The 26,075-nt window shown below is 33.4% G+C and overlaps 3 protein-coding genes and 2 pseudogenes across 3 annotated transcripts; 1 reads left to right on the plus strand and 4 right to left on the minus strand.

Moving 5' to 3' along the window:
- The first annotated feature begins 740 nt into the window (after positions 1–740).
- On the plus strand, positions 741–1,103 carry LOC104759328 (adenylate isopentenyltransferase 6, chloroplastic pseudogene; annotated as a pseudogene).
- A 463-nt stretch (positions 1,104–1,566) lies between these two features.
- LOC104759329 (adenylate isopentenyltransferase 6, chloroplastic pseudogene) lies at positions 1,567–2,799 on the minus strand (annotated as a pseudogene).
- Positions 2,800–6,975: 4,176 nt separating this feature from the next.
- On the minus strand, positions 6,976–7,888 carry LOC147923432 (uncharacterized). The gene has a single exon (XM_087493585.1). The coding sequence runs from the start codon at positions 7,709–7,711 to the stop codon at positions 6,992–6,994; it is 720 nt and encodes a 239-aa protein (XP_087349711.1). The 5' UTR covers positions 7,712–7,888; the 3' UTR covers positions 6,976–6,991.
- Positions 7,889–10,017: 2,129 nt separating this feature from the next.
- Positions 10,018–12,267, minus strand: LOC104756488 (uncharacterized). Its single transcript, XM_010479090.3, has 2 exons — positions 10,435–12,267; positions 10,018–10,318 (listed from the first exon to the last, which is right to left on the minus strand). The coding sequence occupies exon 1, from the start codon at positions 11,493–11,495 to the stop codon at positions 10,449–10,451; it is 1,047 nt and encodes a 348-aa protein (XP_010477392.2). The 5' UTR covers positions 11,496–12,267; the 3' UTR covers positions 10,018–10,318; positions 10,435–10,448.
- Positions 12,268–19,221: 6,954 nt separating this feature from the next.
- Positions 19,222–23,744, minus strand: LOC104756489 (nuclear speckle RNA-binding protein B). The gene is made up of 7 exons (XM_087497023.1): positions 22,790–23,744; positions 21,364–21,376; positions 20,628–20,662; positions 20,255–20,528; positions 20,082–20,149; positions 19,910–19,991; positions 19,222–19,706 (listed from the first exon to the last, which is right to left on the minus strand). Exons 1-7 carry the CDS (start codon positions 23,474–23,476, stop codon positions 19,606–19,608), a joined length of 1,260 nt encoding a protein of 419 aa, XP_087353149.1. The 5' UTR covers positions 23,477–23,744; the 3' UTR covers positions 19,222–19,605.
- Positions 23,745–26,075: the final 2,331 nt, after the last annotated feature.

Below are 26,075 nucleotides of genomic sequence, written 5' to 3' on the forward strand. Positions count from 1 at the left end.
AATGTTAGTCATTTTAAGTTTTCACTTTTCCCGTCTACATCCTAGTTTTTTTAATAGGAATGTAAATATCATTTTTTTTAAAAATATAGGGGAGGTTTTACAAAAGAGTTTAACCTATTACTGTAAACTTGCCAAGAAAGAAATAAAAACAAGATTTACAACCAAATGTTGATCAGTGTATCTTATTTAACAAACTTATTTAACAAGTTTAAGACCCAATTTTTATAAATGAATTTAACTTCCCTTAATTATTAATAATGAATTTTTGGATCTTGTGAAACTAAACTTTGTTTTCAACTCTAAGCAATAAATGCATAAGTATGGCGGAGCTCATAAGCTTGTATGTCTTTTATTTTCAACTAAACATGATTAAGAGACACATATAATTGTTGTTATTTAACTGGAAAAAATGGTATGCTTTTTTATATGTGTTTTTGAAGACATTTGCATTTCATATGAGCTCTACCATTTTATACGTTTTTAGTAGTCAGTGTCACGTTTAGGTTCATGTTGACCAATTAAACCGGTGATTATAACCAATTTCATCAAAGTATGGAAAAGGAATAAGGATTTGTGGGTGTAAATGTCAAGATTAATCGATACTTTGATAATAACTGGTGAAGTAGCCGGTTTTTTTTGGAGCCAGTTCAGTTCCAGCACCTGTGCAACCAAGTCGACCAGATGATCAAGTCTGGACTGTTCGAGTAGCTCAGCGCTTTCTATGACCCTATAGTAGATCTATGGCCAGACTTGGGGTCCGGAAGACTATAGGCGTAGAGGAGTTCGATCAGTACTTCAGAGTGTACCCGAGGGAGAGGAACACAGGAGTGTGGGACTTGGGAAGAAAGGCAGCCTACAAGGAGGCTGTTAAGGGCATGAAAGAAAGGATGTGTCTGGTTGTGAAGAAGTATAAAGAGAAGATCATCAAACTGATAAGAGGCGGTTGGGAGATCAAGAAGCTTGATGCTATGGGTGCCATTATGACCGAGCTGAATAAGAGTTTAATAGCATTGGGAGAAGGAAGGAGTAGCATGGAGATTTTACAGAGGGACGTTGTGGAGGAAAGCGTCAAGACGGTGAACAGCTTCTTGCTAGAAGGGTAGTTTTTTGTTTTTCAATTAAATACGTAAATTGTGTGTTAAAAAACAGTTGTAATTTGTGTGTAAAAATTAAATAAAACTATAATGTATGTTTTAGAGAAAAAACCATCTTATGCTTGTATATGAGTTCTTAAAAACTTTTGCATTTCATATGAGCTCTACCAAAATTTATGTTTTTAGTAGCCAATGCTGTGTTTAAGTTCATTAGGACCTATTAAAGAGACAATTATGGCTGATTATATCAAAGGACGACAAAGGGAGAAGGACATTGTCGAAGAAAGTTTCAAAATTAATTGTCGTACTTTGATACAATTGGTCATAATCTCTGCTTTAAAAGACCACATTGTTTAAATGTGGCTTGCTTAAGTTCCTATGAACCGCAGTCTCTTAAAAACATAAATATAATATGGTAGAGCTGATATATTGCAAAGGTGTTCAAGTACTCACATAAAAGCATAACATAGTATTTTTCTTCAAATCAGACAGAATTTTATTTATTTTTAACATACATTTAAAAGAAAAGAAAAAAAAACACACATTTACATTATATAATTAAAAAAAAAAACTACTCTTGCAACAAAAAACTGTTCACAGTTTTCACACTTTCCTCCACTATGTCTTTCTGCCATATCTCCAAACTAATCCTTCCTTCTTCCAAGGCTGCTGAACTCTTATTCAGCTCTGCATGATAGCCGCTGTGGCATCAAGCCTCTTGATTTCCCAGCCACCTCTTATCAGCTTAATAATTTTCTCTTTCTGCTTCTTCACAAGCAAACACGTCCTTTGTTTCATGCCCTTAACAGCCTCCTCGTAGGCTGCCTTTCTTCCCAAGTCCCACACTCCTGTGTTCCTCTCCCGCGGGTACACTCTGAAGTACCGATCGAACTCCTCTACGCCTATAGTCTTTCGGACCCCAAGTCTGGGCCCTAAATCGACTATAGGGTCATAGAAAGCGGCCAGCTGTTCGAACAGCCCCGACTCGATCATCTTGTCGACTCGGTTGCACAAGTGCTGGAATAGAACCGGCTCTGAAACATCCACCCAAAAGATGCAGCAGTTGTACTTTAGGTCCACGCAGATGGTTGAAAGCGCTGAGCAATGGTCGGCTCAAAACGCTCAGCAAGGAGAGCATGGTTGAATGAGTTGGACCCACCAACTATAATAGGGAGTTTCCCTCTAGAAACAACTTCAGCGATAGACAATGTCGCTAAAGAGCGAAACTCTCCTGGGGTAAGTTCACCATCTTCCGGTCACCTTGCTCATTGAGTGGGATGAGATTTGTTGCAATCTCTATCCCACTATATACTTGCATCTTATCTGAATTTATGATCTCTCCAGAGAAATGGTTGGCGAGATCGACGGAGAGGCGTGACTTGCCAGTGCCTGTAGTACCCGTGATGAGGACCACCTTGTCCTTGGGAGTGTTTGGCCCTGATTTGCCCATGCACATGGTCACTGATCTTGGTCGCTGCGAAATGGTAGTGACGGTGGAAAGGGGAGAACGGAAAAATGATGATGCCAAGGTGATGAATGATGACAAGGTGATGAGTGCTGCCATTTTTTTTGGTAGAGTAGAGATCACAAAACTGAATTGGCTTTTTTGCTGTTGTTGTTGAAGGAAATTTTATCGCTTTAACTTAAGTTCTCCCCTCAGTGGTGGTGAGCCTTCTTATTTAACATGTTAGTAAATGCAAATACGTACATGCATGCATATCCCTATACAGGCCCAGCCCACCCCTAAAACAGTCAAAGCATCTGCTTTAGGCTACATAATATATATAAAAAATTTGGGTTGATTAATGAAACAAGTTATTAGCTAAGTTGGTTCTGTTGTACAAAAATATACCCCAGTTCATGGGTTTGATGTCTCCAAACAGCAGTTTTTATATTTTTTTTAATTGTTTGTATCATATGCTTACAGTTAATATATTTTATAAAATACCTTGTATAATAAATGCTTTAGGCCTAGGTAATCTTAGGACCGGTCCTGTCCCTATATATTATAGTAGTGTAGACACATAAAGAGAAAATTGTAACTGAAGTATTGGAAATGTGTAATATGATGATTTTGTTTCTAAGCTCATAAATATCTTTGACAAATTTTGTCCACTCCATTGCTAATTTCTTTGTTTTTATATATGTATTACGTACTAAGTCAAGACCAAAAAACAAAGATGCATACGCATGTTTCATGTTTGTCACCCTGACATGCACGAAGAAATTTTGTTTTTTTAGTTTGTTTTAAAAAGTAAATTCAAATTAACTTTTAAACATTGCATGCATCCTTATTTATTCATCCTTATAACGAGGAATTTGTTTTTTGGACTGGCTCCAAAACCGTACAAGTTTCGACCATGCCCATGTTTTAAAACAGCTTACATGTAACCGTCCAAACCACAAGCCATATTAAAGTTTGGATGATGAGAGAGATATTGGAAGCTTCGAGTTCCAGAGAGATTAGCCAAGGCGGGAATTAAGAGAGATGCCCCAGTGAGAAATTAATTTTTAAGTATAAATAATGAAGTACTCAGTGTTAATACGTTACTTTTGAAAAATGTCTTGCGTGTCAGGGAGGAGAAACAGAGTACATGTGGATTTATAAGGTGAAGTTTAAATCACTAACTGCCATTTTAAAAGAGGGGATCAGGAGGGAGTAGTAACGCATACATTCAAATGCTTTTTCAGATAACCCGGAGAGAAATCTGAAGACTCAAACAAACTGTTTTGGTCAATATATAGTTAATTTTTCTGATTTTGAAACGTTTACTGAAATACATTAATAAGCATTTCACAGAATTTGATATGTGTCATTTCCAAGAGTGGGAGCAGGACGGTTACGAAGGAAGATTCTAAGAAATTGATAATGATAGCAAACAGTATAATTTAGCATGTGTAAGAAATTGATTTTCACCATATCATTCTTTTTTTCCTACTAATGTCAACAAATGTTTTTTAAAGAACTGAACTTTTGTTTCAATCGTAAGAGACTAGATGTACTTACGAGCTTGTTTTGAAATCAAAGATATTTTACTGTGATAAATTTGATTTGATTCTGAAATCTATGAAGAAATTATATATTACCTAGCTAGTGTCCTTAATTCTACCGAAAAACATCAAGCACGAGTCCTAGATGCCATAGATCGAGTGTCACTGACTTAAGAGAATATATGGAGCTAAATCCATATTAACCTTCTTGAACATAAAAAAAAAAAATATTATTTCAGTTCTAATGTCTTTAATGATCTGTTTGTGTGTGTTTTCCTTTTACTTTTTAAAAAGTGTTTAAAAAATATTATAAATTCTAATTTAAAAGTTTATGCTTGTATTATTATTCCAAAGCATTAATATATGATGACTGAAAAAATAAAACTTTGAAAAGCTAAGCTTTAAGATCTTTGAAAATTGTTGAGTTTTTAAGAACTTTTTCTCTTTTTTTAAATTATTAAAAGGTTCTGGGCATATGCCCATACATCCCCTCATGCTAGGGACCAGAACATTTTATATGGTCCCCTCCCAAAAGTTGTTCTTCAAACCGGCGACCTCTGGACTTTGTTAAAGAAATTTTTACCAGTTGAGCTATCGACGTTTGGTTTCTTAAGAACTTTACAAGATGTTAGCAAAGTATTAAGTTAAAATTGTTTGAAGAGAAACTCAAAGTAACACATGCAAATAAAATCATTTGTAGAAAGATAGATAATTTTGAAATTATGAAAGTAATTTGAAAAACTTGACCAAACTCTTATTTAGTTAAATATGTAAAATTTTATGAATACCATCTCATCACATGAAAATTTCTCTAAACAAACTTTTTTCAAGACATCATCTTCTCTAATCAATAAATTTTCCTAGCTCAACAATTATCGAAATTTTTACCAGCTGTTTACAAATTACCTGCAGCCATCGCGTTCATTGTGGAGCCTAGATGTTGGTAGACAATCGAGCAAGCTTCGCTCCTTGATTTCTTGTCATAGTGAGCAACACGATTTGTGTCTCTTTACCTCTTTTTTTAGTACTTTCATTCCGATTTGTTTTTGAAGATTTAAAAGAAAAATGTATGGAACGTTTTTTAGAAATTTTTTTATTCTGCTTACATTTTTATATACAAGTAGATTTGTTGTTGGATGATAGAATCTATGTTTCTTGCAACACGCGTAATGAGGTGAGTAATGTTGTTTAAATTTTTTTTTCTTTTATCTGCAAAATTTTTAGATACAAAGTTATTTGTCGTTGGACGATAGAATCAATGTTTCTTGCATTGAGAACACGCGTTGCGATGTGAGTAATGCTGTTTGATTTTTTTTTCGATTTACAATTTTTTTATAAAAGATAGAAAGTAAGTTTGTCGTGGGACGATAGAATCGATGTTTATTGCATTGCAAACACGTGTTATGATGTAATTTATGTTGTTTTGTAAATATTTTATAAAAAAAATAGAAAGTAAATTTGTTGTTGGAGAATAGAATAGATGTTGATAGCATTGTGAACGCGTTATGACGTGATTAATGTTGTTTTAATTTTATTTTTTGATCTACAAATATATGTAACCGGATGTGCTAGTTTTTAAGTTGTTTTCTTTTTTAGATCGTATACTTTGGCATTCTAAACTTACTAGTAGAAAGATGAAAAAAATATACTCCCTCCGTTTCATAATATAAGATGGTTTTTAGAGAAGATTTTTTGTTTTATAATATATGATGTTTTCAAGTTTTTATGCAATTTTTAGATTAATTTAACTTTTTATATTGTCTCTTATATATTAATAGAGAAGCACTTTCAAAAAAAGCTGAGGTGTCGCGTTCACAGAGCTCATGTACTTTTTTAAATAAATGCTTTTACTTCTCATTATTATTTACATAAATATGTCATTGAAATATTATGAGCTAATATTTTTTACTATTAGTTTTTTAAAAATAAAATATTTAATCAACTATTAACTCGGAAAATGTATTTAATTATCATTTTCAAAACCTATTTACTTATTAAAAATAAATTACATATCGAAAACAAGAAAAAAAATTATTCATTTATTTACCACTTTTTTATCATATTTCTCATTGTATTTTTAAACTTAAAATTAGTTTGTTTAAATTAAATCGATTAGTCTAAAAAATATTGCTTTATCTATTTAGTGATATAGTGATATAGATAATAATGTGAAACATTAAATATGTGAATTTGATTTTTAAAAACACAAAAAGACATCAAAACTTTCTACACCACCTTATAATTCTTTTCCAAATTCAAATATTTTACGGGTAAAACATATTTTACATAAAATAAACATATTTTCCAAATTCAATAGGGTGAACCGAAATCGATTTCTTCAGACTCAGATAGGCTCATACTTGTTTCCGCCATTGTAGTTGCTCTCAAGTTTTGTTTCTAGGTTTTACCTTTTCCCTAAGTAAATCTATAATATATACTTTTTATCTGAGGAAAATAAAGTTCACAAAGTCGTCGTTTACTAAAAAGATTCAAAGAAGTTGAGTTTTGATGGGCCTTTGGATTTCCCCTTATGAGCCCAAAATTTCAGGGTTCATGAGATCATATTTCATTCATTCATCATCCTCAACTGAAGTTATTAGTCCTGAAGTAAAAGCACTACGAGATTCATAGTCGTAATCCATAGATATTGTTCTGTTTTCATGATTAGTAACCATCAAAATAGTCCATAGATATATAATAGTATATTGTTCTGTTTTCATGATTAGTAAAAAAAATGGCTCATTTGCTTTAAACCACCAGAAGAAACATACCCACTTAGATACCAACAAGAAATATGATAATAACTTATAATGGTTCTTAAAGATAACTTCCATATTAAAAAAAAAAAAAAAAAAAAAAAAAAAACTCCAATGTAGAGTGAGGAGTAAGTTTCGGATCTCTCAATATTAACCTCTTATACGTCTAGGCCAGCTCCACTTCATCATCCATTCTGCTTCTTTGACTATACTATAAGCTTCGTTAAGAGACGAAGGAGGTTTCTTGAGCTTGATTTTTGATTCCTTGATGAGTTCTTTGTTTAAACCCATCAGAAAAGTGTAAACCGCCTCCTTATCTCTCGCCTCCTTTGCTCGTTTAGTGATATCGCAGCTGCAACCGCCGCAAGAACACTCTTTCACAGGATCATATTCCGACAACTCCATCCAAGCATAGCTCATTTTGTGAAAATAGTCCGATACCGAGTCACCACCTTGCCTCAGCTCCGCGATTTTCTGACGAGTCTGGTAAATCTTTAAATCGACGTTCGGGACGAATATGCGTCGGACATGTTCCCAAATTTCATGCGCCGTTTCATCAAACGTAACACGTTTACTAAGTTCTTCCGTCATCGAATTCCACATCCAGCACATAATTAACGCGTTGCAACGTAACCATCGTTTATAAAGCGGCGAGGAAGCGTCCGGCTTCTCAAGTGATCCGTCGACGAACGCGAATTGGTTCTTGAGTTGAAGGATACGAGTAACATAAAGTTTCCAGATAGCGTAGTTGTCTTCGGCTTGGCTGAGTATAATAGTACTCGAGCATCTGTACGGAACTTCATCTTCATCTATATAATAAGGTGAACCGAAATCGAGTTCGTCAGACAGGCTCATATCTGTTTCCGCCATTGTAGCTGCTCTCAAGTTTTGTTTCTAGCTAGGGTTTCCCTTTTCCCTAAAAAACTAAAAGTCTATAATATCTACTTTGTAAAAGACTCAAATAATTTGAGTTTAATGGGCCTTTGGATTTCCCATTACGAGCAGGGCTCATAACATCATTTACTCATTCGTCTTCAATTGAAGTCGTTAATCCATCATTATCCAAGTAACGCTTCTCATTTATCAAAATAATATATTTTAATTACTTTTTTAAAAATATTATTATTTATTTAAATAATAAATCTGGGAAAAAAAAATCAGTTTATTAAAACCTGCCACATGTGATTGTTGTCAAAAGAATCGGTTCTTTCGGTTCTATATGAAGAAGCGTTACTTAACTTTTACTTTCCTTTATTATTATTTTATTATTACTTTTAAATTTTTAATTAAAAGTACTCCTAAAAGAACTATCAGTAATCATGATTTTAGAGTATCATTACTGGGAGATACTCTTACAATTACTCTTATAAGTGGGATCCAAAAACAAAATAAAAAATTCATTATTTGGTCTAATAAGAAGAATATCGTTTCTTCTATTGCTTGGGGAAGTAACCGTTCTCAACAAATATCAACAGGTGTTGACTTTTGATTGGTTACAATTAATTGTGATTAAAATAATTTTTTTTTTTTTAAGAATCGTTCAGAACGGTGCTGGGGTAATGATGGTCTTAGAGCATCATTAGTGAGGATTATTCAGGACAAGGATTGTTTAAAAAATAATATATAATAATAAGAGAGAAGAAAAAAATTAAAGAATCGATGCTTGAGTGACTCGCTGAAGAATCGTTACTCTTAACAAATAGCCACGTGTCGTATTTATAATGGTTGCCATTAATAAAAATATAAAAATATATATATATATGATAAAAATAATAATTTTTTTTTTTAAAGTTACTGCAGTAATGATGGTCTTAGTCTTTACTCTTTAGTCATAAAGTAAAAATCTATCTCTACTCTCTACCATACGATTTTGTTTTGTGTATAAAAAAATTGCACTACGAGATTCATAGTGATACCGTAGATATTGTTCTGCTTTCATGATTAGTAACCATCAAAATAGTATATATTTTACACTTTCGGAAAGAGGCTACCAACCATGGTACAGATCAAAATTTCAAGTAAAATATTCGAGCTTATTATTAGTTCTGTTATTGACTTTAAGACTCAAAACGATAGATACATTAACAAAACGAAAAAGAGATACAAATATGGCGAAAATAAAATAGACGAAAGTGACAAAAATTAGGCTATCAAATGGGTCGTCGAGAGACTCTAGTTGAGAGAATAAAAAAAGTTATGGCAGCTGAACAGAAGGTTTCCAAGAAGAATAATACAAATTGAAAAGAAACAAACGGAAGAATATACAATAAAGAACAAAAGATTAAAAATAAATTGGAAATTTTGATTTGATTTGATAGCCATGCACTAATATTGACTTCATAAAAGCATAATTTGGTTGGTTGATATATATATGTATAAAAAGCATAATTTGGTTGAGAGGAGGTGATTTGATTTTATAGCCATATCTTTTACTATCCAACTTAACCTTTTTGATTAGACTGTGAGGTACGTAGGTGACTTTTATTATCCAACTTAACGTTAGATAAAATGTCCCACTTCAAGTTCGTAGACTAGTTATTTGTTGACCCGTTACTTTTCATTGGCTGATAATTCTGACTATACCATTTTTTTTATTGTCTGAGAATTATGACATAATCTAACCCAATACAATTATACATGGCAATTAATATATACCTTCTGACTATACAATATTATCAATACATGTATGTACTAACGGAGCGATATATATATCAAGATGAAATAACAGATATCGTACTGATTCATAGATTGACTAGTGCAATCGGAATCACTGTGTGATTTTGATTAATCGTCGATCCCATTTCTTATAGTGAATATACATGATGATGTTGTATTAATACGAGGTGAAAGTAACAAACAACGCTAACTAAATTTGTAACTAATTCTATACACTATCAATACTCTAACATATATGTATGTACAAGAAACAATGTTTATTCCATGAAAGTAAAACTAAAGTAGTGTTTGTACAATATGGTGGCCGATAATTGTAAGTGTTTATTCCGTGTATTTGTATGATAATTGGAAGAACTATAAAATTGTAGTAAAACATATGCGTACATGCATGATAATTGGAAGAACTATAAAATTGATTTTTTGTTATAAACAAAAAATATGTACTTGTTCTATATGAAAATGGGGCATTTCGAGACTTATTATTATATTAACTACTTTTAATTAAGAAAATATATTTTATTATTGGGACAAAGCAAACTTGCACATAAAAAAATCAGAAAGAAACAAGACGTAATTAAACTTACAAACATAAATATGTTTCTACTGATTGCATGCATGTACCACTGATTGATCAACAGACACATGTTCCATATTTATTACAATAAAACTCTAAAAATACTTTGAAAATGATGAGAAAGCTTTCTGTGCTTGGATTCTTATCTTTCATCTTTTCTTTCTCTTATTACAATCACCAGTAATGGCTTCGTCTTGTCTTTTTCTTCTTGTGTACATCGTGTTCTCCTGCAAAGTATATAACGAATATAATATTATGAGTGACATGCATGCATCAACATAAGCTCTTATTCGTTGAGTTAGCGAGATGTGTAGATGTAAGTACTATTTGAGAGAGTATTTACCGTGATAGAGAATTCTAATAGTGGTATGGAGGAGGAGGAGATTTGTAGAGGTAAGGATGGTGTGGAGGAGAGTAGTGCTTAACCGGAGGAGGAGGGGACTTGTATACGTAGTGTTTCTTTGGTGGTGGTGGGGAATGGTACACTGGAGGCGGGGAGTAGTGCTTAACCGGAGGAGGAGGGGACTTGTATACGTAATGTTTCTTTGGTGGTGGTGGGGAATGGTAAACCGGGGGAGGAGAGTAGTGCTTAACCGGTGGCGGTGGAGATTTGTAAACGTAATGCTTCTTGGGTGGGGGCGGAGAATGGTAAACTGGGGGAGGAGAGTAGTGCTTCACCGGTGGTGGCGGAGATTTGTAAACGTAGTGTTTCTTTGGTGGTGGTGGTGGGGAATGGTAAACCGGGGGCGGAGAGTAGTGCTTAACTGGAGGAGGAGGAGACTTGTAGACGTAGTGTTTCTTTGGTGGTGGTGGGGAATGGTAAACCGGGGGCGGAGAGTAGTGCTTAACTGGAGGAGGAGGAGACTTGTATACGTAATGTTTCTTGGGGGGTGGCGGTGAGTGGTAAACCGGTGGGGGAGAGTAGTGCTTAACCGGAGGAGGAGGAGACTTGTACACGTAGTGTTTCTTTGGTGGGGGTGGAGAGTGGTAAACTGGAGGAGGAGAGTAGTGTTTAACCGGAGGAGGAGGGGATTTGTACACGTAGTGCTTCTTGGGTGGCGGTGGGGAGTGGTAAACCGGTGGTGGAGAGTAGTGCTTAACCGGAGGAGGAGGAGACTTGTACTCGTAGTGTTTCTTTGGTGGGGGTGGGGAATGGTAAACCGGAGGAGGTGAGTAGTGCTTAACCGGAGGAGGAGGAGACTTGTACTCGTAGTGTTTCTTTGGTGGGGGTGGGGAATGGTAAACCGGAGGAGGTGAGTAGTGCTTAACCGGAGGAGGTGAGTAGTGCTTAACCGGTGGTGGAGGAGAAGAATAGAAATAGTTAGCGGTTGATTGAGATACAAAGGTGAGAGAGATTGTTAAGACAAGCAAAGTTGCCACTAAAGAGGCCATTGGCGACCCCATTGGTTGTTTTGTTTTTGGTTTGTGCAATTAGTGTCTTCCCTTCACACCCTTTAAATAGCCTTTTCAATTTCACTTTTTTCACTTTGACATAAAACCCTCGTTGTAAAACAATAAAATTACGTCATGTAAAAAAAGTACAATCAATTATGTACACCAAACATATTGAATATTATATATAGAAAGAAGTGATGTTTGTTGGTCTCTCCGACTAAAAACATTATTAATATTTTTTCGTCAGCCGTCGATGATTGACATGTTCTCCATGTTCGAACAACGTATCGAATCTCGTGACTTTCTTATTAGTATAACATTTAGATCTAACGTTTCTTTACTGAAATCTTGAATTTTACTATATACCGTTTCTGGGACAAAACATCACTTTGAGAACAATACTAATCCTATGTCACAAAAGCAAGAAAAGTAATAAGTTAAAATGGAAAACATGAGAGAACCATTTCTACTCTAGCCACACATGAAATATACTTTACTTTTCTGTTTCTTAAAATTTTCAGTGTAAGAAATTAAAATCTACAAAACCCGTATTAATGTATTATGTGTTCATATATAAGAGGTTTTTGGATATTCGATCCATCATTTGTACGTCGAGCTAAAACCAGCGAAACTAATGTCATAAAATAAAATGGTCCAAACCTGTGTTTTTACTTACCAAAGAGTCATTAGATTCTCTTTCGCTTTAATTTATTTCTTGTTTGGTTACATGCATCTTTTTTTATTTTCTTGTTAAAAGTACATGCATCCTAGCTTTTTTCCCTCTGATTTCTTCTTTTTGGCTCCATATATACACAGGTCCGTATGAATAATGTGAAACGAATAAGTTTGTACTTAATGCTTTAGATTAAAGCCTTTGCAAGATTCATTTTGAATACGTACCCAATCGAAGTTGATTTTAATATGTTCAAGTTCTCTTTTCCCCAATTTTGTTTACACCCGAGTTTGAGTATGATCTGCCTAAATAATGCATAAGTGATTTTCGGCAATAGACCAGCCACATCTATTTTCATAGATAAAGAGATGCATTATGCATATATAGACCAATAATCAGAAACAGCTAAAGATATAGCTAAACAACTTATTTTCGATCTCACCTACTTTTTACTGGTCAAAGATGCTTACACATCTATTCTAATTACACTTTTGATTACAAAATGCATGTAAGGAATCCAATTGCCAATATAAAACTTATCAATCCAGTGTAGATATTCATCTTTAATCAATATGTGGTATCCCAACAGTATTACAGTCAATGCATGTATATTGGCCAAGCCTACAGATCAGTTTCTATTGGATGTGTATTTTTGATACAGCAAATTTACAATCGTACACGAAAAACTCTATAATTTAGTTTGAATTTTTTTACCTATAACAATAAGTTCCGGATAATACACTGCTTTTATTCTAGTGGACCTATATTCGACTAATAATGAACCTATAGACTCCCATTAAGTAACATGTTCATCGAAAGCTCGCATATAAATCAATTTTTTGGAAAAGAAAATTCTATCATTTTGTTATAGTCGCTTATATATTTCTTCTTCAACAAAAGACTATATAAATATATGCATGCATATACGTAAGTTTTAATTTTCTAATCAATACATTATAATAAACAAGGTATTTTTGTAGGGCGGTATAAAACAAGCATATATATGAACGCGTTGACTCAAGGCGGCCGAGTGTGAAATGTAGAAGGAACATAAGAGGGAAGGTGGTCCATCATACACCAGAATATATCGCTTCCTGACGGTGACACTGCCACCGTGAGAGTGATTCTTCCATTTTCGATTTGGAGTTTTTGGCCTCACATTTCTTCTTTGTTTAACTTTATAACACGTTTCTTGTCCTCTCTAAGTATTTCTCAATTATATAGTACTGTCAATTTTGTGCAAGAGAAAAAAAATATTAGTAAGGTAGAAGACTTAATTATCACGACCGGTCTTTTCTGACTGGATATGAGGATGATAAAAATGTTTACCTTATATCAAAATAAACAAATAATGAAATATATCAATAAAAGAAGCTTGGTCAAGAGTCAAGTTACATTTTAATTTAGACGATTAAAGTTGATTTATTTTCATCGAAATGGATAAGTAACCAGCTGGATTACGACAAATTAACAACTTCGCATTATTTTTTTACATATTCTTGAAAGCTGACTTTCTTGTTGAGACGTCAAGAAATTGCAAGAATATTCACCGTCATATACTGGCTTTGGTCATTTGTAATATAGTAGCACGACACTAGTTAGTTTACCTTTGTTGATAATATTTACATAATTATATATCTTTAGATTCCTTTGGTAAAACATAGCTTATATCTGATCACCCTCGAAAGATGCTTTGAAGTAATATTGTTACACACAATGGGCTTATCCAATTTGGCTAGATAACAATTCCTAATCTAGAACTTAAAGATACTGCGATATTGAATAGATAGATTTTTATGCGCTTATTACTTTAAATAAATTAGTAATATTTGTACGTGTTATTATTATAGGTCTTCCTAGGGTAATTCGAATTTTCTTTTTCCTTTTCTTGGAAGTTTTTTTTTTTTTTGACAAATTCGAATTTTCTTTTGCTATATAATTATTTTGACAAGTTAAAATCTTTAACTAAGAAAATGTTATCCCATTCCCAGCATGAATATTATTTCTTAACACACGAAATATAACCTTTTGAGCAGAATATAAATTAATGTGAGTCTTCTCAAGTAATTTTCGAGATCTAAAACTTTCATATATTACTTTTGTGATTAATAATTTTATACATGGTATGATAAGTTGATACTTGAAATCATCACTGACTTACCATATACATTTGTTTGGGAACAAAACAAATCATTAATATATTCGATCTAGTAGACTCGATTGACGACAAAAAAAACTTGTATATAAGAAATATGCGATAGTACTGTGATTGCATGATAGATTCATGACTCATGAGTAATAAGCAACATGGCCTCCTTGCTCGATATGAATTTTGTAAACATATGCGACCCCTAAGCTACTAGCTACGTGTAAGTTTGCTAATATATATTTACGAAAATATTTTTTTAAAAATCCCTCATCACTTTCAGATGAATTGAAAAAGAAAGGTACGTCGATAATTTTGTTTAACCTAATCTATAATAAAGATATTTTGTGACCATTTCTTGGAAACACGTACATAATCGTAATTTTGTCGTAAGACACAGTTTTGTCGGGTCGCCGAATGTGTCCCAATATGCAGTCTATGATCAATATGTCTTTTCAAATACGTACTACAGTACAATCTAATATAGACGATTAGTTAACTTAGTTCGACTGTAAATTTCACAAGGTTTTACAATTTTTAGAATATGATGATTGATAAAACTTCGGCTGTAAATTTTACAAATGATTATAATAAGTAAAAAAACTAACTCTTGTAAAATTTATTAACATAATTCAAAAGATTGAAAAGTTACGATTTTGGCTAAGAATAAATAATTAGGGAAAGAAGACCCTTTAACAAAGAAAACTTATATAATATTACTAAGAGAAGAATAAAAAATTACGGCCTAAAAAAGTTTGAGAAAAGAAAATTTGATTTGTAAGAACATAAATAAATAGAGCAGATTTTTTGTTTAACTGAAATTGGTTTTTTCCCCAAAAAAAAAAGAGAGAAACTGAAAGTGTATAAACTACGGACGTATCTATCATACGTTAGCAAAGAGTCTTTTAGATTCGAACTTCCAATGTGAGACCTAAAAATGCATAGTTGAGACTACCAAACTTGTTGGAACAGAAACAGAAAAACACTAATCTAGTATCCTAGCTAGATCTGAGATTAGCGGTTGGTGATATTTTGTTATCGAAGATATATATAATATGATCCTGATAAAACAAATATCAACTAAAGATTAATACACGTTTAGACTAATATGACGGAACACAAGTGCTACACAACAACGTAACTGAATTAAGTTCGCAACTCTTTTTTATTGTTTTCAGAAATAGTCGTACTTTGCTTTTTCTAATACATTGATGATGCATGACTTATAAGCCAAATCCCATGCAAAACGTCTAATCTCCTCCTAATTTTGTTGACAAATATTTATACGAGTAAAACAAAAATGAGACGAAGGATTCATGATCTTGCTAAATTAAAAAAGAAAAATAAACAATTTATATCCCTCTATTCACATACGTAGTATATATTAATGGACTGTTTAAAAGACTTTTGATAATTAGTTAGATTTTATACCGAAAAACTATCTCACAGAAAGATTGATTCTGTATTAAATTATTCATCTTTTATGTTAGTAGTTATTCATTACATTTACCATGGAGAATTACTTTAAAACAAACTGTTTTTTTTTTTTAATTTACATTTGGAATAATATTTAGTCCTTCCTTATGAAAGCGTAACGAGAAGCTTGTTGATTTGATTGGTTTATGTGACCAGGCTTGGCTGATATAGTACATATTTTCCAGTTTAATTTTCTTTGGTAAAATGATTCAATTTGAAAACATATACATACTTGGACATCAGAACACAAAATAATATAAATTGGTTTCTCTATTTTAAAATAATTAGCTCCACTTTCTTGTTTCATGGAGGTAAGTAATATAACATAGCGTCATATGGACACTTCTAAAAGTCAATGGTAAATAGTAGTTTATAGTAGAAGTAGAAAATATCTTTGAAATATTCTACCGACACATACTTCAAATTATGTTTTGAACACTTCTACTATTACGAAGATATACATATACAGACTATCTTCAATTCAAATATCTCTTATACGAAATTTCAAGTGTGTTCATTAAAGAAATGATCAAGTGTATTACGAAAAAATATGTTATTAATTGCGAGTCTTTTAACAAAAAAAAAAAAAACGTTATCAATGAAAACAAAAGATATGAAACAATTGTGTTAAATGGTCTATTAATTATTTTATTTTTTATCTTTCTCGACAAAAGTTTTTTTTTTTCCTTTTTTAGAAATGGAAATTGGAAACTAAAAAAAAAAAAAAAAAAAAAAAATGGTGACATTAGTAACAATTTTTTTCTCTTTTGGGCAAAAGAACAGTAACACTTTATTCCATCTTGGTCGTTAAGTGCACTAAACCTTAACAACATACGAGATTTCGCATCAACAATAACAAACATGCTTCCCCAGCTCCAAACCCACGTGGTGGCACCATCTTCTACTTTTCAAGAATTTACATTAGGAGATCTAGCATCCACGATTATCACCATTTGACCACAACTTTTGTTCACGGTATTGATATTTCAATAAATAAAAATTTACTAACAAGAAAGAGACAACGAAGTATAACAAACACTTACTTTTAAAATTTTCATCTAGATTTGTCTTTTGCTAGTAAAGTAGTCACTAGTCAGGTCCGATACAGTATGAACTGTGAACCTGACAGGGGAAGGTGGTCCGTCAATACACCAGAAAATGCTGGGGTAATAAATTATTTCGTCGATCGTTGTGTATAAAGAAATATCAATAGCAGTAAATTATAGTAACACGTACATACATGCGTTATTTATTCAAATTATGCAATACTCTTGACTCGTACAATTTGTATATCAGAATGACCAAAAAAAATTGTATAACAAATAATCGGTGTAATACAAAACTGAGGTAAATATTTTTTTTACAAGATGATCCCTTCCCTAGCGTCATGATTAGATTCTCTCTAATCCTGTTTTATTTGTTAATTGTTTCATAATTTTATGGTCTGTGTAAATTGACCATTCCTTTAATTATAATCATAGTGACAATTATAACAAACTAATTCGTAATGGTAATTGATAAACTAGCTACTCATCACTATATATTAATATATATAGAATATCACAATATGACAAACGAATATGTCATTGTTTCCAGGAGAGTTCTAAAAATACAAGCATGCCCGCACAAACACAGTGAAGAAAGTAGTTAAGAGGGTGTTTTCCAGTGTAAGACTATAATCTGAAATTGATCTATATCTAACCATACTTGAATTAATATAGTAATGTTTTGATTAGGTAATGTAGAACAGAGACTTTTAGATCCACTTGATCCATGTTCTCATTCATATATGTATTAATCTAATTTTTGTTTAACAACTTGTCACTTTTTCCTAAATCATTATTGATAATCCGATTAGTCTCCTAACATTAGTCTTTGTTTGAGCCAAGAATATTTTAAATCTAATCACTAAACTATTATCATGGTAGAGAATCAATTATTTAAAGCCATCTCTCAATAATTTAACATAGTGTTCCAAACCAGTGACTTTTTTTTTTGGGATCAAAATTCCAAATCAGTGACTAAAAGCAATATGTACAACATTGTTGAGGGAAAAGAAAACCATTACATTAGATACAAACTACAAAATATATATATTCAAAGCCACTTCTCAATTATTAACATAAAATTCCAATTATGTAAAGCCACCTCTCAATTAATTAAGAGACATTTCCAAACAGTGGCTCAAATAAATTATACCTTGCTAGGGGACAATATACCAATGTATTATTTTATTTTTTTATTCACAGTATCTATTTATTTTTTTCAGATTTTTGCAGTATATATATGTATACGTGTCTTACAGCAATTCATAAGAAACATTTAATTGATTGAGGAACAACAGGTTACTTCTCATTTCACCATTTACTATTCTTATCATCTACTTTCATCCTAACTCTCTTGTATGTTATTTCCACTTGTGCAAAAAAATGATTTCTTATAGATATATACAAATTTTCATGATAGAGTAACGTATTATAGTGTTTCTATAGCTATTTTAAACATAATTACAATTAGCACGTTTTGTCTGAATAATGTAAAGAGGACGTACTCTCTCTTTTTTTGACATTATAGAGGACGTACTTTGTCTTCTTTCTTCTTTACCCTATTTACTTTTTTTTTTTTCCTTTTGTTAAAACTAAAGGCTTTACGGCTTTACCCAATACCAATAATACTACAAAGACATGTGCAATGTGATCAGTTTATTAACGAATTCAAATCTTGTCTCAAAAGTCGCAGTCTAGGTGCTTAGTAAAAGATTGGATAAAACAAAAGATGAAAAGATTGATATGTACATTTGCTAACTTATTAAACGTGGACAGAATCATGAAGTTTCTTGATTTAACATGAACAGTTACAGCTAAAGAAAAAATCTAAAGCCGGACGCGAAAAAAAGCATCTGCTCTCTTTGGATATCGAATATACCCACCTTTCTCTATCCATGGCCGATCCCATCTCTGTCTTTTACTAGTTTGGTCAACCAAATAAATTGTAGTGTCACTGATCTCTTGCCTTTTTTTCATAAAAATTTCTTAACTGATTTGCTAGTTGATTAAGTACTAGTATATAACCTTTAACATCCTAGATATAAAGTTGTAACTTTATGAAATATTATATATTTTATTACGAGGTAACTAATTTTAAAGCAACTAAAAGCTCTAGAAGATAGTAACTTTTTCTTTGAACTGGTTATAATTTCTAACGAGTACACCATAGGCAAATCCTCACTCTAGCGACTATATTTTAGACGATGAATTTGATTGGAAATGAAATTTTCACTGTTTGAATAAACGTCTAAGTAATCTAGACAGCCTAACGGTTTAGCGGTCTAGACAATATATAGGCAGTTAAACAAACAATCCAAATCGAAAGCTATGTATGAACTAGTAAGTATTATTAACAAACATATAACACAAAGACAAAAAAAACACTCAGAATCATGGTAGTTAAAAAAAGAAGAAGAGTAATATGAGATTCTATCACAATATTGTTATGGAAGTAAATGAACAAATACAACTAATAATCTTTTGAGTAAACACTATCGAAATCCTAATCCGTATAATTCCCACATACAAAGGAAACGACTGTAATAAGTAAACAGGCTTTGATAGATGTGGCATTGATAAGATCATGCACTAAATCTATCCAGGAGATGAAAAAGAAAAAAAAAGAGAACTTGAGGTTCTAATCACCTCATCTGCTAGACTCTTGTGTCTCTCCATACATCTCTATTGTTTCGAGTGAGACAATAATCTATTTGCAGGAGGGACTATAAAAGCGCGAAACAGTAAGTTACCATTTGGTTAATGTACCTCAATACATCATCACCTCCTTCCTCCACGTTGTCCTGGTCTTGGACCTGGGTTTCTGGAAAATTGTAGCCGCAAAATCTTGGAATCAGGTTCGTCTTCATCCATTCGATAGTCTGTCAAACATATAGCTGCATCAGTTAAAACCAGAGGACGAGTGCTGTCTCGCATCAGGACAACATCAAACAATGCAGTATATGTTCTTGCATAGTGTTTGTAACTTAGATGAAGATAGTAATATCCACTTATCCAGAAACCAATGCAAAACAAACACAATGTGTTGGACCAATTATTCGCAAGCAGAGAGAATCACAGTTACCTTGCAAGGCGCTGAGTGCAGTTGCTGCACATGCAGGGCTTTCAAAATCAACAAAACAAAGAACAATAGGATCTCCATTCCTCTGCATAAAACCCCTTAAAATGTCAATATTAATGAAATTTTGGGACCAACAGTTTCAATGATGCTTCAAGTTGAAACCAATGAATCTTACTCTGACATGTTTTGAATCTTTGGTCACAAGTCTCACTTCCCTATATCCCACAAAAGGCCGAAATATATCTAGACTTCAATTAAGGACAGTTAAACAGCTCAAGCATTCTTTTAAGTAACGACATAAATATTGGTATTTAAGAACTTCTGTAAATGAGTCATTAGATAGGATACGGGACACTTCCCTTCTTGAGCAATTAGAAGGAAGTCCTTCAACATATAGAGTGTTGGATACATCAGGAGGTAGAGAATTCAGTTTACGGCTCGGCCTACCAACTGAATCCGGCTGACCATGACCCATATCCCGACCATTTGTCCTAAAATCTGGAGGCAAAAGCCCACCACGCCCACCCATAGTTGGACCAGGCATCATATTGGTACCCGCTGGTCTTCCCATGCCAACACCATTAAATGGATCAGCTTCCTCAGATGGCACAGAAGGCGTTTGCTACAAAACAGGGGAAAAAGCTTTCAGCTTTCACAGAAAGAATGAAAAGAAAAACGAAAAGAAGCCCAGATATTAAACTAAGTGAATGAATGATTGTACCATACTCTGCAGGTACCGGTCATAAGCAAAGGCAGCTCATATACACAACTCAACCTTTTAGTTAAAACAAGAATAGATTTTGCTGTCAAAAGGCAAAGAGGCAATATTCAGGTAAAAGATATGTTCAATGTCTACATGAGTATCAGCTTAACAATGCCCACTAAGACGAAGAACTAAAAGAGATACGAATCCATTGTATAAAAACAGCTCCTTGAAGTTTTTATATGTAAAAATCACACACGGAATTAAGCTTACCGAAGTCAGAACGGTGACGTTTCGGAGGACCACCGTGATGGGTCGACGACGTTGGAGGCTGGTACTGTCTCTGCTGCTGGTTCCAGTACCCATCTGCCATTGACGGCGACGGAAACAAAAACAAATCGAGAAATCACAAGACTAAAAATTAAGGGAATCCCTGATTTCAAGAATTAGGGCTTTTGATTGCAGTATCATTACTAGGTCCGAATCGAACAAAAGTCTCCTCAGCTTCTTGCTTCCTTCTTCTTCTACAGATCGGAATTTTCTCAATTTCAATTTCAGTTTCGAATTTTTTTCTGGTTCTTTCGCTTTCGAAGAAGAAGTGAATGATCCGAATCTAAGTGACCCGACCCGTGTATATTAATCATACCCGATCTATCTTCTCGCGCCAAATTAACGGGCCTGTAAATTTATTGATCCATTGGCCCACTCTAATCAAAATTCATAAACTGTAACTGAGCTGGACCTGAACACATACATACATGTCTGGTCTCTTCTTTTTTTTTTTTTTTTTTTTGTTTCTCACAGTTTCTTATTTGTGGTTTAAAGCCATTAAAACCAACTCTCTTCAATGCAACATTGATCCAATATGTTGAATCAAGATATGTATACACAATCCTATCACACTTGACAACTATCTTCGTTTTCTTCCGATTTCTGAATATGATATGAAATTACTAATCAAACCTAATAACACGACCAAAGTTAGATTATTATACCCAAACATATTCCAACAAACATTCAATGTGTGTATCTTCTGAAAAGAAATCACTCTCCGACTTTTGTCTTAGTTTTATGGCACATCAGGATCATGAAAAGTGATGAGAATTTGGAATGAGAGATATTTTATTTTTATAAAGATTTATTAGTCGAATATTTAGTGGGATTTGGTAAGTGATCCTAATTAAGGGACACTAGTTCCTTAACCTATCTAGGGTTTTCTTTGTGTCTTCTATAAAAAAGAGAGTCAGGTCAGTCGTTCTCCACAAGTATAGTTGATAATAAGATTCAATCCGATATACTTTTGGATCAAGAATTGCGATAATTTCTTATCGTATGCATGGTTGAGAACCATAACAAAGTACGCGTACCTCTCTGCTTGTAACTTCGCATTTTATTGGATCCGAAAATATATCGGACTTACTCATGTTATTATCGGCTATTTATAAGAGGAGCAACCCGTATACCTCACTCCTCAGTTGGTTTGATACTCAAAACACAGAAGTTGCCCTCTTGCAACGTTATTGGCCTTGATAGTAATTTTCATATTGAGTTATCGTGTAAAACCTTTTAAGTATAAAATTCTTAATTTACCCTCTCGCTATTTTTCACCGTCACTGTTTTGTCCTCAAGCTCTTCAGTTTTCTCTTATAAATTGTTTCTTTTTTTTGGCGATAAAAGTCAATTACACATGTGAAAAGTTCTTTCACTTTAGCCCACTGAATTGATATAATCGATCTATATTTGGATTTCAAACCAACACGCATAATGTTGAAGAATATTATACTAGCACTAACGAAAACCAATTTACCTACAAACCCAAGAGTCAGAAGGATTATACACAAACAGTAAATTAATTTAATGCCCTCCAATTGGATAAGTCGATGAGCACATAGCAGTTATATCTGGGACAAGGAGTCATTAAAGATAAAGAGTTTTAATATATCTGCGACGCCCACCAAACACGAATACACATATCATCAAATTGCCAAATTGATATTAAAAATGACGTCATCATCACTAATGCAACAAGTAGAATTCGAAACCCTCTCACTCCATCCGAATGTCTCTAAAAAATGATAAAAAAATCGTAAAGCATTATCTTTCTTTTCCCCTATAAGACTCGTATACTAGTTCAACTTGATATAATAACTCAATCAAGAATCAAAAAAATTGTTGAAAACGTCCATAGAAGAAGGAGACTGTATCCTCGATGGACTACTCTGAAGGATAGAATTAAAGTCGTTGAAGAATGACGAATAACCTTGAGGTTCGGTAGGTCCAGCCGTAGAAAAGAAGTCCGGTGATATCAACGGCAGAGACGTGGGTCCAGGTGATAAAATACCAGCATGGTGAAAACTTGGCCGTTCGATCGGATGATGTTGATGTTGTTGTTGTTGTTGATGATGATGATTATAATATTGATCCATAGTCCCTACGCCTCCCACAAACTTCCCTAGTTCGTTCGAGGTATTAGCTCTCTCAGTAGAAGCGAAACGAGCCGCCGGAGATATCAAACCATGGGATGCATCAAATGATGCTGACGTGTCGTTTGGTGCTGACATAGCTGTAGAAGAGGAAGATGATGAGGTTGTGGAGCTAGAGGTTTTGCCTGTGAGACGTTGAACCAATGTCATGAAGTTATTTGGGTGTGTATGGATAATCTTTGGAGATACGGTGTATATGATCACTGGACCACCAGGCGGCCGCGATTGCGGTTGTACTTGCTGATGGATTTGTGGTGGTTGCGGCGGCGGCTGCTGGGGAGCCAATGGTGGCTTCTTGATGATCTTGTGCGAATCTCCACGAACTTTCAATGGTGTTGGTCTCGGACCCAAGATTCCTCTTGATCTTGGCGATCTATTATCCATGGAATCCACTTTATAAGATGAATATTCTATAAAAAGAGAGAGATAGATGTGTGAGTGTATGTGAATGTGATGATGGTTCTAGAGAAGAATAATGATTATGTGATGATTAGGGGAAAAGGGAGGGTACATGAGTGTTTGTATATATATGATTTGTGTATTATCAAAAAGAAGGAGAGAGAGAGAAAAGTCAAATGAAGAAAGCAGAGTAAACCTACTTATAAAAAAGTGGTAAAATTTGGCTACTTGATTGTTCAGTAATGATTTTTTAATCTAATGTTTCTTCTAGTATACTTGTTTCTTACCAAGATTTGGTTTGGTTTACCCAAGATTAAAAGTTTTCCAGTCGTTAGCAAAGACTTACTTTTTAACCACGACTTCCAACTTCAAATATTTTATTATTGTTACCTCAAATTATTCACATTTTTGGTTAATTAAATTGATATAGATAGATAGATAGATATATAGGTGGTGATCACGTTGCTGTATTTTTTTTCTTTAGTAAACAAAAAATTAGAAGGTGATTAACTCTACTACATAATTAGAACTAGAAGCGAGGTCACTTTATATGAAAATACAAATTATGAGTGTGTTTCTTTCTTATCTTTTTGGTTTGCATCTAAATGAACGAACATAAAAAAAGGGTTGAACATGTCCAGTCTTGAGGAAGTCAAGAGCGTAGAAGAGGTCATAAGTTCCACGTCAGACACTTGGATGCTGACTTGGCATGAATTTGTACAGCTCCAACACGGTTCTGCTAATCCAGACATGACCCTGTTTCCGTGGACCATACTGAACACAAATATTTTTCATTTGTCAAACAAAACTATATGTGGTCAGACCGTTTAATAATACTATGTTTTCTGTTTTTTTTTTTTTTTTTTGTTAACCGTGGGGATCCTAAAAGCTTTCTAGGCCCAAAGACTAATCCCACGAGGCCCACGAGAAATCCACGTTTTCTTACCACTTAAGGCGTCTCTGGGTGGCCAAGGGGATTTGAACCCAGGGCGGAAGCTCCAGCTGGAGCCCCTTTACCACTAGGCCAAAGGCACTTGGTTTAATACTATGTTTTCCATATTAAGTAATGCATTTTCGAGATTTCTGTAACATTTCTGACATTTACTAGGATAGTGGTTAAGGTGAGTCCACTTTTTATAACTGAAATCTCATGTTTAAGTTCCGGTATATTAACGAAAAATATGCGACGTGAAAATGTCAAAAAGATAAATTGATTAATTTGTGCTACGTCCACGAATACGTTATTAATATGTTCATAATTTCACAAAAAAAAGTGATGGAAGGCCCAACCACGCGCTCTCGGCCATTTAAATTCCTTATTTATGCGAAAAGGCCCAATAACGTGTGTCTCACTCGCTATACGCGCCTTTCATGCACGTGGGTTTGCTTCTTTCAGAGACAAACTAGCGTTCTTTATTTTTGCTCACAATTATGATTCTAATTTTTTTTACAAAGACAATTATGAAATTACAATATATTACAAATCTCTTTCATAAGAAACTCATAAAAAACATCACTAAAAAAGTCTTGCAAAACTTTCGATAATAGACAAAAATAAGATGTGTATTTGTGTTGACCCATAAGTTACATGTATGACTTCTATAAACCAGATACGAGACTTCTAACAAAACAAAAACTTAGAGAAAAAGAACAAGATAAACGTACTAGACAAATATTTTAGCTTTACAAGATTGAATGTCCTGTCAAGGTCTATCTTGACTTATAATCTATAGATAGACCCTGAAAGTGTGTTTTTGGCTAGCTCCGATTGTCAAAGTATACATGCAAATTTAGATGAGATCTGCTTACGTAGGACTAAGACAAAATTGGGTCTACTTTATAGTTATCTATCTATCTATTCATTATGGTTTATATTTTGTTTGGTTTACAAACATGAGAATTAATTTGATACAAAATTTTCATCCAAAACAATTTGGCCTCAGTTCATATAGAATTTCCAAACTAAATACTCTAATTTATTTTTTTAATTAGTTGTAACTGACTTTTTTATTTTATAAATGTGAAATTTGGGTTATGACTTCGTTAGTAGACTCGAACTTAGATCTCCTTGTCAATGTTTTTTGTTCTTTCTCAAGAAAGCCATTATATTGGACCATGAATCACTCTAGGTATAACTGATTTTTCAAGATTCGATTTCAGTTATTGTTTAAAATATTTTTTTAGTAGCATCTGATTCTGACATAGTGCATAGTGCCATATGTACATATAAAACTTGTAACATAGCAAGGATATATAATATTTGTTTTCTTTTGGCAACCCCAAGATTGTATGCATGCTAGTAGTACATAAGTTAAAATCATGATAATCAGAAAAAAGAGCTTAATTGAAATGGTGATAGACGCGGAAATAGACATGAGGGGAGAAAAAGTCTTTTGTGTTTGGTTTTTGAGTCTATTTTTTTTGGTCCAACTCGAACCTCCAAGTGACAAGGTCCATCTCTATATCTTCACTTAATGTTGGAAAGTGATTGGTCTTTCAAAGTCTTTGTAGATTCTACCATTTCTTTTTTTGTTTTCAAAAATAAATTAAGAATAATTTCTAACTTTTGCTGAACAAAGATTAT

This window comes from Camelina sativa, chromosome 17 (genome assembly GCF_030686135.1).
Source record: "Camelina sativa cultivar CO46 ecotype springtype chromosome 17, ASM3068613v1".
Taxonomy (NCBI): domain Eukaryota; kingdom Viridiplantae; phylum Streptophyta; class Magnoliopsida; order Brassicales; family Brassicaceae; genus Camelina; species Camelina sativa.

Excerpts from the sequence above, each read along its gene's own strand:
- LOC147923432 (XM_087493585.1), bottom strand. The coding sequence starts at position 7,711 with ATGGCGGAAACAGATATGAGCCTGTCTGACGAACTCGATTTCGGTTCA.
- LOC104756488 (XM_010479090.3), bottom strand. The coding sequence starts at position 11,495 with ATGGGGTCGCCAATGGCCTCTTTAGTGGCAACTTTGCTTGTCTTAACA.
- LOC104756489 (XM_087497023.1), bottom strand. The coding sequence starts at position 23,476 with ATGGATAATAGATCGCCAAGATCAAGAGGAATCTTGGGTCCGAGACCA. Across the intron at positions 19,992-20,081 it reads AAGATTCAAAACATGTCAGA|AGGAATGGAGATCCTATTGT; the intron begins GTAAGATTCATT and ends GGTTTTATGCAG. Across the intron at positions 19,707-19,909 it reads TGCACTCAGCGCCTTGCAAG|ACTATCGAATGGATGAAGAC; the intron begins GTAACTGTGATT and ends TATGTTTGACAG.